Here is a 13451-nt window from a genome sequence, read left to right as displayed (position 1 = left end):
GAAGTATCGAATGAAGGATAGGAAATGATGAATATGAGACAGCTATCCTCTTTAAGATGTCCTTCGAAATAGGCTCTATACCAAGTTCTCAGTGATAATTTATAAGCCTCGACCACAGGGTAATACCTTTCGTGGCCTTCGTCGCGACACGCTCAAGGCTCAAGCATAACTATTTTCCACGGGCCAAGGGAGAGTGGGCCTCGATTAAAGTAACCACTGTCATCAGAAGAGATCGCTTTCACCCTCGAGGCGATGCACGGTTACTCGAGGAGCACCATTGTCGTGGACGTCGTTCGTATTTCGTATTCCACGCATACAGCCATGCTGTGCTCACTTCGAGCAGGACATTATTCCTGCTGGATGCAATCATATTAGTTTCCGAAGTTATTAGAATATTTATGCGAGACCGACGTGGGGTTATGCACGGTGCTCGCTCTCCTCTACGCTTTCTCGTCCCCTACGATCCGCTCGTCTATGTCGCCGCAATTCAGATCGTGAAAATCGTGGCCTATTGGTCGATAAAAGTGGAGAAAATACTCGAGCACTGTCTTTCTTCGCGGCGATAACTCGAAGGAAACGATATTTGTAGTGATTTGTGAATTTTGAAGCTTGAATACTTTAACAAGTAGTGCATGCTCTCATAAAAATTTTATAGGTGATTCTTTGAACTAAGGTCGACGTATTGGTGTCTCATTAAACTTTCATTTTTAATGGAACTACTTTTTCTAGTTTCATCTGTTTTTGTTTTAGGATTAAATTAAGACATAAATTAAAACTTTTGTGTATTATGCAAGTCGCTTCGACTTGCAGTCACAGATATAATATTCCTAGTCTCCACATGGCGACTAGGAAAAAAGAAGATTGCTATAAAGGTAATAAAAGACTCGAAGAACAAAGACTTACCTTGTTGACGCGCAGTTGGACTAGCTGCTTGTGTAAGACTTCTGTGCAAATCGTCTGAAAGGCCACTCTGCCGTGTTTTGCTCAGATATAGCTAAAACACAGAAAAATAAAACATTTGAATACCTTTAAAGCATCGTATCGTTAAATAACTATTAGTTTCTTTCACATCAAACGCAGAATAACGTAAAAAATTGCGAGGCGATGCTCGTACGGGCCAAGCCTCTCACCGACTTTACTCTTATCAGGGATCCACTCGACTTTTGTTTCGTCCTCCAATAAGGAACTCAGGACCCGTCCGATCGAAGGCTTTCGGTATCCTGATCACGCGCTAAGGGCGAACCATCCCCTTTAATATTAGGACCAACTCGGACCCGCCGCTCGTCTTGGTATAAAATAAAGGGCTGACATGTGAGCACAGGGTAGAGAGAATTGAGCGAGGGAGGAGAGCGTCGAAGGAGAACGGGATACAGGGCGAGCAAGGAAGACGGCTGAGGGAAGGGTGGCTTCACCACCATCCTGAGGGATGACTGAGCGAGTCGGTTAAACGGGCGTCTTCTTTCATAAATTTCGAGGGCCTCCCCCCGGATAAAGGTTTAGAATAAATCGTTTGGCCTGTTATCCACTCCGACGTCGGCGGATAACGCCAGACGAGCTGCCTTGCGCGGTTCCAAGCTTCCTTCTTACGCTCTTCTTTGACTTTATGTGATAACAGATTGCACAGTGTCTCGTAAACGTGACACAACAATCTCATGAGAATCAAATAAAAATTTGTCTTAAAAAATTATCGACTACTTTAAAATTTTGAAATATTCAATCTCTATGAGGGCGCAACCTGGATCATCTACTGCTTCTTCAGTAGTTGCAACATACTCCTCAAGGGAACTGTATGAAAGTGCTATTTTCAATATCACTGATGAAAAATGATTATCCTAAGCAAGAGATCTCTGCAGTCTGCAAGCATGACTCGCTATCGAAACCGACGCAGCAAGCGCAATATGAAAGTGGAAAAAGCGGGCCTGGAATGCTCATAAATACGTCCTCGAAGATCGCACAAATCGCTCGTCGGAGGCCAATCCCCTTCGACGTAGGCTGCCAGAGATACGAGAGGGAACCCTTCTTCGTCTCGCGGGTAGATACTCTTGAATACGGTAAGTATACACGTACGTGTAGGTGTGCGAGTATGCACATACGCGACGATATAACCAGTCCAGAGGCATATAGCACTAGCGATATAGAAAGAAGGAAGAGGGAACGGGAGGGAGCTAAGGCGGAGGGAGCGACCGAGGAGGGCAGAGAGGTCAAACCAGCCAGAAAGCCAGTCCAATTTCTCAAACCTGTCCAATCCGTGTCGTATGCAAAATCAATCACGTTCCTGCTTCTCCCGCCGTGTCCCGGGGACCCCACGATTTTCAAATCCAACCGAAGCCACGCGGTAATCCAACTCCTGGGGCGAAATTTCTCGCCCGTCCGCGATCGCCTGGCCGCCGGGACATCTTCGTTCCATCGTCCTCCCGTCTGCGAGGGAACCTTGACGTCTCCTATACGCGGTATTGTTGAATTTGGATTCGTCTTAGATTCAATCAATGGGGTATTTTCCTTGCTGAATGTCTTGAATTATTTTTCTACACTAGATGCATGTTCTGTAGTTGAGGGTAAAGAAAACTAATAGGTTTCAATAGTAGAAAAATATCAAAAATACTTCTATAGTTATTTTGCATTTTTCAGGTATGCACTCTGTCCTAATTATTTATTATCTCTTCCCTAGCTTCGTTCAGTCTCATCTCCTTATACTATATGTAGGCACCCAAGAAACTCTAAATCACAAATTTCTACAAATCTAATTAATTATATCATTATTAAAAATAGAACTGAAGTTCAAAAGCACTCCTTTAATATCCACATCCAAACTCAACTTCAACTCCAACACAGTCTCTCTAATTTGCCCCCCAATCGAGACAGGAGAATCATAGAGTAAGACAATCCGTACCCGGCAGAGAGATGCAAATTCACAGGAGCAAACACGCGGACGTGCGTGCAGGGAAAGATGAGAAAAGTTAACCTCTGCCGTGAGGTCATTAGAAAGTTCTTCCACATGGGCTCTCCATTTGGAGCCTACCCATTGATATGCATCACCTTCGATCGGTCGGCTGCAGTCATTACGTGTGCTAAGGGTGGCGATGCGAGGGCGCCAAGGCCGGGTGGGCTTTAAAAAAGTAATTTGCCCTTGGACGTCGGCGACTTCAAAGTGCTTACGGAACATTTGTCCCGCGAGCGGCCGCCTTCCTGCGACGCTGCCGGCCACATTCTACTTGCGCACCCTTTCTAGTCGACGGCGCATCAGACTTGCTGATTTTTCCTGGGCGAGAACGTTGACAGCGTTGTCCAGTGTCGGCTCGCGCGCTAAGGGTGCCGGAATTCGGACGACCGTGGCGGAAGGAGCGTGGCAGAGGGCTATCGACTGCGAGGGGTTCGAAAAGTTTAGCATACGCATTTTGTACATTGAAATCCCAACACGCTCGTCCAACTTTAAATTGAAACTCGGCTGCCTCCGATCCTGTGTCGTCGCCGTCTTTAAAATGGCGTCGCCTAGATCAGCGCGAGGAAACGAGCTTTTCGAAGGGAACCCCTTCCCTTAACTGTTCGACATTTCGGAGAAACTCGAGCGGAAAATTCACGCAAAATGCGAGCCTTTGGGAAATGCGAGCTGTAAGTGCTACTGGAATTTTTAATCTATGGGTTGTAACTTTGTTTCGAGGTGCTTTGGAGGTTATTGGAAAATTATTAGGGATTGTAATATCTCACTCAAAAAATTCCGAGATCGTCTTAGGGTGTTAGACACATGTTTCCTATTAAGATTTTTAAAAATGAAAAAAAAAATATTCTGAATTTTTTAAATGTTAATTTTTTGGTTAATTCGAAGCCTCTTAAAAGCCTGTGATGGACAAGTGTCCAAGTCGTAACCAAAGAGTAATAAATTTCCATGGAAATCGAAGACCAGCAACAGAGATTCGTCGCAACACTTTTTCTGCCTCCCCCTCTAGCAAATAATCCAATCTGCGAGCAAGTTCCCGCGCAGCTAAGGCCGGTCTTTATGAGAGGTGACCATAATGAGACCGGGCATTTTTAATTAAATAATACTAATCACGGAAACCCTCTTACGCAGGCAAATCTCATCTGGCCCCCTCTCTTCCCTCCTATCCCCCTACCAATCGTCCCTTCCAGAGCCCCCTCCCGTACCAACTATCTTTCTCTGTCTTTCGCCACCGCGAATCGTCTCTCTTTTAGACTTCGAATTGTAATTAACATTTGGTTCTCCCATTAGTGTAATTAAAGTGCCATTCCATAATCTAGGAGGCCGAGAGAGAGAAGAGAGGGGTACCTTATCTTTCAGACTTCAGCCTCGGCTGCGGGGGTCGTTTTAACCCCGCCGGGCGTCTCCAGCCCCTTTTCACTAGCTAGCGCGCTGCCTGTAGCTTCCTTCGGCGATAACTCCTTTCTGGAAGAGGACTCTCCTTTCCAGAAGCTGGGGGAGAGAGGATCGAGGAATTGAGGCGGGCAGGGAAAAGAAAAACGGCGATTAAAACGTTTGGAAATCCGATCCCGTGCCTTTCCTTCGCCTCCAGAGTCCAGAGGCGAGAATGCTCTCGAGAGCGGCAGGGAGAGTTCGAATGGAAAGCATCCGCTACGATCGACTCAGATACGGTGATAAAGTTTTAACGAACTTGTCAAAAGGGCAATGCTCTGTCTAATTCCTGCATGGAGAAGCGGTTGGCGATGTTTAGGATGACTCAAGGGGTCACGAGGAAGGGATTATTTGGTCTATGAGCTAGAAAATACAGGTAGTGTTGGAGAATAATTTTTTCCCTTTTTTTTTGGAAGACTTTATAGTAAAGGGTTAAAGAGCCCTGGAATACTCTGAAGAAACACTTAATCTTCTTATGGCTATACAAGATATTCTATACTAAAGTGAAGTATCCCTGTTAGAATTGCTCAAAATTCTCCAGAAAAACGCGACCTCATATACCTCATATACGGTCTAGCTATCGCCTAAAGAATTCGTCAATCTGACTAATTTCCTTAAAGAAGGATCCCAGATACTCCTTATCAATGATAGAAAGCAGACTAAAGCGAATAAAAGTCGGTTGGCACGTGTCACAGGGGGCAAGAGAAGCGACGATGCGGGTGGGAAGTCTCCTCAGCGTTAAAATAAAGAAAAACAAGGAGATAAGAGACCCTGGTTGCGTTGACATTTTCCGGTGGTTGAGTTCATAATGCGCGCGGTACACAGGCCTCCGTCTCACCGGCTGGGGGTTCGCGGTTGCCCCGCAAAGTGCCACCATAAAAAGGCGTGGATGTGTTTATTCGGGAATTTGCCTTTTTTCCTTCCTCCGTCGAGCGATCCGCCGCCGCTGCGAGACTTTATCTTATTTTCGGCGACGATTCCCGAGGATTTATGCCCTCTCGGTCGTCGCTGGAGGAAGAAGGAGAAAGAGGGAGCAAGATGGCGATAACCGAGCGACGCAGAGGCAACGAGACAAAAGGGGCGAGGGAATGAGTGGGTGTCGGGAAGAGTCGAAGGAAAAAGCGGAAGAATCACGATGCAATTATTTTCGTTCCAGCTCGTGAACGGATTTTAAGGCCGTCCAGCCGCTGGACCGAGGAGGAAACCGAGCTGCTCGGGGAGGAAGACCGAAGGCCAGGAAGAAGGATTAACCTCGTCAAGTGGGAGAGTCCGTGACAAAGACGTTAAAGTGGTCGGAGGGGATGGGATATATATCGGACGAAATCTGGGGTGGTGAACGTTCACATCGCTCGAGCGCCGTGGGACGTCGAGACACTAATGGCATTTTTATTATTTCTCCACGGAGCCCCTACGCCGATAATGGGCCACCTATATGGTCCATTGGACGCGTGACAGGCCTGACAGCTCCTCTCACCTTTTCTTCGGCTCTCGGACACACGACTAGATCAATGCTTAAAGGGCCAAGCGAATCGCGATGGATCTTGATTTCGAGAAATGGTACTAAATTCGATTCTGCCATGAAAAAGGAAAATTGTGACAAAATACCTGTAATATTACTACTTATATATTGGCGATAATATTGTCTGAATTAATATCCTAAATTCTAAATACTTTTTAATTTCTTTTTACACCAGAAGTTTTAATATACAATATTTAAATATTTAGTATAAGTGTAACTTATGTTTGAAGAGTATAAATAAGGAAAGAAATTTACATATTACAGAGAAGTAACAGTACAGTGCATAATGTTTTCTGGCTACGTCTAATGCCCTATGATCGCAAATCATAAACAGCTCGCAAGTGCGACTCACTGTGAACTCATGTGCCCACAGAACCATTGGGCTCCACTGGGTTTTGATGAATGAGCCTCTCATAAAGCTAAAGTATGGTAAAAGCTACGGCGGCTACTACCGTAATATTCTATCCTGCCTGCTTTTAGAATCGTTAATGACTAATGGCACCAAAAAGAAGCCCCTCTACTCTGCTCTGCTTAAGAAGCAGTATGCTCCGTGTTCGTATATGTTTGAAAATTTCTATTCCTTAGTAGAGTTAAGTTAAATCGTTTAAATTATGGAATTTGTCACTTTGATAGATTTAGAAAATGAATAGAAGAAAAATTAGGAGTTACCTTCAGGATACTTTAAATGCTTTAGCAAATATAGTAAGTAAAGTAATACGTTGAGGCTATAATTTTTTGAATCATCGAAATTTTAAAATATAGCTATAAAAATTTAGTTATTAATATATGTCACTAATCTTCTCATTATAATTATTAGAGAAAAATGGGGAATTCATGATTAATGTTCCCAACGCGATGACCATTGTCTCTCTAAGTAGCCGGCTTATCGTGAACGAGCACACAGGGAACATCACGTACAAGATACGCAATAGGCTTAATCAGAGCTTACGATTACTCGCGATTCGAATAGCAACGAAACTGACGAGAGAGGAAGAACGTGAAGAAAAGAGAGGCGTAGACGAGGGAGCTGGGGCGGTCCAGAGCTACGGATTGGCGTAGAAAGGAAAGGGGGAATCGAAAAGTACTTTAATATACGGCAATCCCCTTGGCTTGGAACTCGCAAACTCGGACCGACTAGCTCTCATTGCTGCCATCTCTCCCTCTGCCTCCCACGCTCTCAACCCCTTTCCTCCCTTTCACCGCGTGTGTTTCTCTGGTAGTCGTCCCATGGCTTGCAATGAAATTTCGCGTCTTCCGCGCGGATCGTCTTTGATGATCGTTGCTGTTCTAATTGCAGAAATACGTGGAAATCGGCTTCCATTTGTACGCAAAAACTATCCCTCTGCCGCGTCAGTTCTGGCTGTAACTGAAAAAGACTCCAAGCGAGAATCGACTAACCGTTGCTCTCGTAATATGAACTCTGCTAGCGATTAGCAGACTGCTTCGTGATTTCATTTCAATTTGGTGAGGGGTAGGTCATTTCATTTCTTTTGATAGAGATTTGTAGTTTTATAATCATACAATTTTATGGGAGAAACTATTGATGCTAAACGAATTATCTATCAACTTGTTTTTACAGAGTTTTTAAGGGTATAGAGTTGTAAAAATACGGACTCTGCAAAGAGAGAAGTAGGAAATGTTCTAAGTTGGGAGGTTTTCTATGTGGTTATCGTCTGAAGGCTGGCGAAGTACCACCTAAACTGTTTACTTCAAATAATGGAAGTAAATGAACGCCTCTGAGCGAAGTGAAGCGGTCCAATAATGATAAAATGTCGAAGAAGACGAAGGAGAGCTGGACCCTACGTCTTTCCTGTATACCGCTTGATTTGGCTCTCGAGTCCCATGAGAACGTAACGTCCATGGAAACTTGAACCTATCATTTATCCTTTTATCGACCTCGATACCTTGGAAAAATCGTACGTTTTAGCGACGTTGCAATTTTTCTTTCTAGTAGAGCCTCACGATCCACGAGACTAGTCGAGACTACAAGAAGATGTACATTTTGATTTAAGATTGAAATTGTGCAATTTGATGATGGTGCAGCGTTCCCTAATGTTTGGTATAGTTACCTTAAGACGTAACCTGAAACTCAGTTAACAAGGTTCCCCGCTGATTGCTAGCGAGAAACCATTCGCGTGTAATTTGTTTATCCCGATCACGCTCGTTGTTCATAATTGCTTAGCCCTGTTCGACTGTACGTTACCCAAGCGTTCACGTGTGGCGCCAGAACAGTGGCTATTATCACGTCTGACTCGGGGCTTCCTTTAAGAAAATTGAGATAACACCACCTCAAGGAAGCACAGTAAGTTCTACATTTCTAGAAAGGGTATCAAAGAATAGTGGACTTATTGAGAAAACTTGGGGATCCTCGTTTACACCTAATTCTTTCTAATTGTAAGATATACCCCAAAGAAATCAAAAGGATCGAGAAGACTTGGAAAGAAATTGTACTTAAACAGAACATTACACTTTTAACACCCCCTGAAAACAGCCTCCTCTTATCAAAAAATTGATTTTTATACAAACTGATCAGGAACATTTTTTTTCAGCTTCATTCCAAATGACACACGAAAAGTCTATTCCAGATACCAACAAAACTCAACACCCCCAAGCCACTTTCATATAATCTCTATAGAGACATATAATCATTCCCCACGAAAATAAACTGTATTCTATTACAACATCTTAAAGAACTCAAAATGTAGATAAAAAGGTGCTAAAAATCGCAGAGAATACATAATCAAAACGTTGTCCTCCTGGTTGAAGAAGATCAGAGTCGAAGGTCGGCTATCGCGGGACAGCAGGGTCTTCTCTTTGGTCCGCGGCGGGGCGTAAACGGCGTAAAAGCGGCACCACCCCTTATCTACATATCAAAAAGGCAATCCGGAGAACTCGCTTATGTAAACGGCGTGGGAGGCTTCGTGTCCCAGGGCGGGAGGGGGATAAAAAGAATTCCGAAATCCGTGCGCTAATAAACCTGCTCTCTGGCACCACGAAGCTTCGTCATGCGAGGCCGCGAGGGGAGAGAGGAGCTCTGACGAGATATTCGTGGGGTTAAGCTCTTTAAGCCGCGGATTAAGCGAGGCGGCATGAGAATTTAAAGTTCTCCCGCCGCCGCCGTAGCTGACGAGCGGACGAGCTTCAGTAGCCGGCTCGGCCGCGCGCGTACGTGCAAAAATAAAAATTAAAAGTATATTAACTTCCGCCGAACTTTTTACATACACGCCGAGCGGATATTAACTTTCACGGATAATAACGAAATACCACCTGACACGGGGCTAAAACTCCGTTTCGCGAGGAAAAGTTGCTCGGGGCGCGCTCGAAACCGCGCGAGCACGCCTGCACCGACTCGCTTACTTTATGTGTTAATTTACGAGAGCAAATTCTCTGTTCCTTCTTTTTTCTCGTGCACTTTATAGTGTCAAATTACCAGCGTTTTTTTTTTCTATCATACGTGAATCACGGCGCAAGTTCAAATTATTGAGCACAAATTTGCTAAATTATATACAGCAAGTCCGTCTACTTCATTTGCTGAACATAGTTAAACATAGTTAAAGCTGTGTAAATATGGCTTATAGGATGTTTCCAGCGACGACTCGTCGCTACTTGCAACTCGCCAAAGCGAGTGCACTTTTAAGTACTAACTTTCCCAGGAAGCAACGAACATCGGCGTAAAGTGATTTAATAATTTTCACGGGGCAATTTTCGCATTTGCAGCGCGTGGGATTCAGTGTAAACACGGTCGGAAGAATTTAATCAGTTCGAGGGCTGGAGAGCATTTTCGAGCGGGTACACGTCCTTCGGCTTGGTCTCTTTGGGTTCGCCTCCGATCTGCCTCCTCGAAAGCCCCGCCGCCGCTCTCTCTTGTCGGCGTCGACCAAACTCTTGGCAGCCCTCTCGCCTCTAATTCGAGCATTCGTCAGGCTGCACACACGAGCCATTATAGCCGAAAGTTTTGCCGGCATTAAATGCTAATGAGAGCGGCTGGATTTTCCAGCGGTCAGAGGCCACCGCCACTCGTACCGATTACGATTTTCAGCGGATTCGACCGCGCTGTACAAAGCTCTCCTTTCATTCAACGTTTGGATCCGATTCTCGACTGTTATTTCGTTTCGAGAACCGAAACTTCACTACTCACTTCGGCTTGTGGACACGCCCACTCGTTTAATCGATGATTGGTGGAGTGGTGGTCTGATTATTCCTTTAATCAGGGTAATTTTCATGGAAAATTTAAAGGTGTTGAAACGTGTGTTGATTGTTCAAATTGGGAATCTTTTTTGGAGAGATGTGAAGCAATCGATTTCAATTTTCGAAGTTTCAAAAGTTATGAATTTTTTATGTAGAGTTTTCTATGTAATTTGTTAGGTTTTTGAAAATCATCCCCTGAAACGCAGGAAATACTGTATTTCAGACTTCTATTTGCGAGTGAATCCTTTTAAGTTAAATTAAATTGAAATTAAATTTATATTGAATTGTTTGATGAAATAGTAGAATCTGTATCAAAGAGAAATTGATTAAACTATTAACATGTTGCACCAGACCATTAACTTACAACTCCGCGAGCTGGGGATGATTAATTAATCGCTGGCCGGGTAATTTGCAATTTAAAGGAAGGAATTAACTTTACGAGTAGCATATAATTTAATTAATCTTCTCCCTTCGATTAAACCAGCGCGCGTACGTGAGCCTCGAGCCTGATACACGATTAATTCTAGGCGTTGCCGATAAGACGATGCAACCGCACAAAAGGACGATGTATAGGTAACTGAGGCAATATCTGACGGCGGGATGGAGACCGGCCAATTAAGTGGACCCTGCAAAATTGCTTTTTAATTGAACGACAGGAATCGACGATTTTAATTACGAGACTGCCTGGTTACTCGACTATTATTAATAAAACTTTTATTGAACGTGAGGTGTCAATTTATCGCTCGACTAAAGCCCACAATGAAGGAACTGTGACAAATTAGCTAGCGCTGTTCATGGGTGACAAAACCTACATACTAAATTCCACAAGAAATTTACGACACAATTATATAACAGTGAATACTAAAACAAATGCAAGGGAGTATAGTTCTTGGATGATTTTTCTGTATCAAAGCTGTACAAATTTTCGGGACAAGGAAAAATAATTTTCACACATGAAATATGAAGTAACTTCAGCCTCGCGCGAGGTGACGAAATTGCAAGCACGAATGAAGGCACAATATATAAATGTATGTACGTAATGCAGTCATAATTTTCCTCGGCTGAAGTCGTCTCCAGCGGGCAATGGATCTCGCGTTTCCACCATCATCCCATCATCCCCCAAAGCCTGCAGACGCAACAACCCCCGTTGGCCCCCCTCACGGCCGCCTTTCACGACGCTGGCTAATGTCTTTTCTGTGTTGCGCTAGTCGTCGTCCCTCGACAACGCGGCTGGAACGTCCTGCCATGGTATTATCCTATTTCGCGAGCCGTTCTATCCTCAACGTTGAGTTACGTGGATAACGTGCACCGCAACTTCGCCCAAGATACCTCGCCGAGAATGAAACTTACGGAGGAGACAGGTCCTGGCTGCTCAAGGCTACTATGTGGCTGTCCCTTCTCCCATCATGGATTTTAATCATTATATCCCTTCTCTGACCTCTGAGCTCTTTAATACATAATATGAGAAAGAGTCCTTTACCCATAATTTCGTTTAGTTTGTCAAGGAGAAGAATGACAGGAAGAAAGCGATTACAGTAGGATTTACTCCTTTCAGTTTGTAGTCTCTGTGTTCCACTAGACTGTCATTAAATCAGTTCTAACTTCACTCACAATTCTATTGTACCTATATGTACATTAGCACACCCAATAATCGAAACTCTGAATACCAAAAAAAAGTCAAGATCCAGTTGACTGAAGTGCTACTGTACAAGACTTATAACTGAAAAATACTGTATTCATTTAGAAGGGGAGAGTAAAGAAAGGTTGAACAGATATTTAATACAGGAAGTATATTATGGAAAAGGATATCAGTTTTCCGAGACCACGAGGCTTTCCACGGACACATATTAACAAGAGTTCAGTATCTACTGCTTAGGTGCGGCATTAAAGACGCTGCCCCTGACTTAGGATGCACAGGGAGGACCGCGGCTGGATCACGTTGTAATGTAAGAACCAAGCAATTTGTTGGTATCAGGTGCACCGAGTATCCCAAGTTGTAAGCCCCCGGTTTCGCCCTCTGCCGGCAATTAACTCCATTACCACCCTGTAACGTCGTGAGCTGACTTGCCTCGCAGGAAGTACTCGCAACTCGTTAAGCCTTCGGGTTTTGGACTTGGGCCCTTCGCTGAGCTCAAAGGGACACTAGATGGGATGGAAGTCTAAGACCAAATTAAGTACCGTCGAGCTTGGTTTTTGAGGAATCAACACACATAAAAGTCAAACTTCAGTAATATAATATCCTCTATCTACCCTCATACCTGAAACAGGACTCTGAAAATTCAAAACCATAGATCACCAAGAATCCACCTACTCTACTGTCCTCAGGCCAACCTCAACAACCTGTTAGAAAGATTTCGGTAAATTTTTCGACACCAACGCGTGAGGGATCCTAACAAATGGCTCTCTTCCGTCTCCCACGTCCAAGGAATAAAATAATTCAGCTGAATTATTTCCCCCAGCCTAAGACAGAGTATACAGCGCGCGGGGGCGATGCGAGGACGTGATACATTTGTGGTGATATTAGCGCCAAGGGATGAAACCAGGACAGGAGCGTCTCGCGACGCTAACGTATGACCGCAAACCCCCACGAGTACTCGTCGTCCATATAACTCCGTGGGTTCGATTCATATATTCATAGGGAAATGGCAAGGCGAGAGGCGGAGAAGTTCGCTATTTGGGGATGGTGTGTGTTCTGCGATTGCTACCGGTCGCGACCTCATGCATACATCACGGACGGAAAGTGATGGAACGCACCCCCGACACCCAGGTCACCTACGTCAACCTGACTGATTACCAACTCCCTAGGACGTGTACCGACAATGATTTCGGGTCGTCTGCCAACCCATCGCCATCTGCTTCTCGCTTACTTCTGACAGTCTCAAAGACGCCTGGGGTGTCCAGCAGGTGGTGGATGTTGTGGAATCAGTAGTGGATGCTGGGATTAATAATAGAGGGAAGCAAGAAAATGGGACTTCATGAAATAGTGAAACCCTAGATGATAATATAACGTGGTATTCGTATCTAAGATGCAAGCATAGGTAAATAAAAAAGGGAAAATATGTAATTTAAACTAAAAAACGGAAATTGATGTGTTGTAAGCCGCTAGGATATTCTGAATGACTCCGCGTTATGATGATCGTTAGAAACCTATTACCATAGTACATTAATAGATACCTGGACTTCAAGGCTAGTGTATTACCTAAGTGCCCTAAGTCACACTGTTCAAACTTTGCAGGAAAATAAATCAAAAGTGCAAGAACCTTGTAACTTTAGAATTTGTAATTTTTTATACCTTCATTTTTGAAAAAAGTGTATTTAATACACTCTGGCTCTGAGGTTCAAAGATGGATTCTCAGGACATACACTGAACCCTTATTT

At 44.1% G+C, this 13451-nt stretch overlaps 1 protein-coding gene across 1 annotated transcript in view; it reads right to left on the bottom strand.

The window, feature by feature from the left end:
* The window catches only part of LOC143180792 (uncharacterized), a 280953-nt gene that overhangs the window by 123589 nt on the left and 143913 nt on the right, over positions 1–13451 (bottom strand). Inside the window, exon 3 of the mRNA XM_076380754.1 lies at positions 904–994. Within this exon, the coding sequence (XP_076236869.1) occupies positions 904–994 (91 nt within the window). The remainder of the gene's footprint in view (positions 1–903; positions 995–13451) is intronic.

Source organism: Calliopsis andreniformis, chromosome 6 (genome assembly GCF_051401765.1).
Source record: "Calliopsis andreniformis isolate RMS-2024a chromosome 6, iyCalAndr_principal, whole genome shotgun sequence".
Taxonomy (NCBI): Eukaryota; Metazoa; Arthropoda; class Insecta; order Hymenoptera; family Andrenidae; genus Calliopsis; species Calliopsis andreniformis.
The sequence above is the reverse complement of the archived record's forward strand: the minus strand, read 5'-3'. Positions and strand labels throughout refer to the sequence as shown.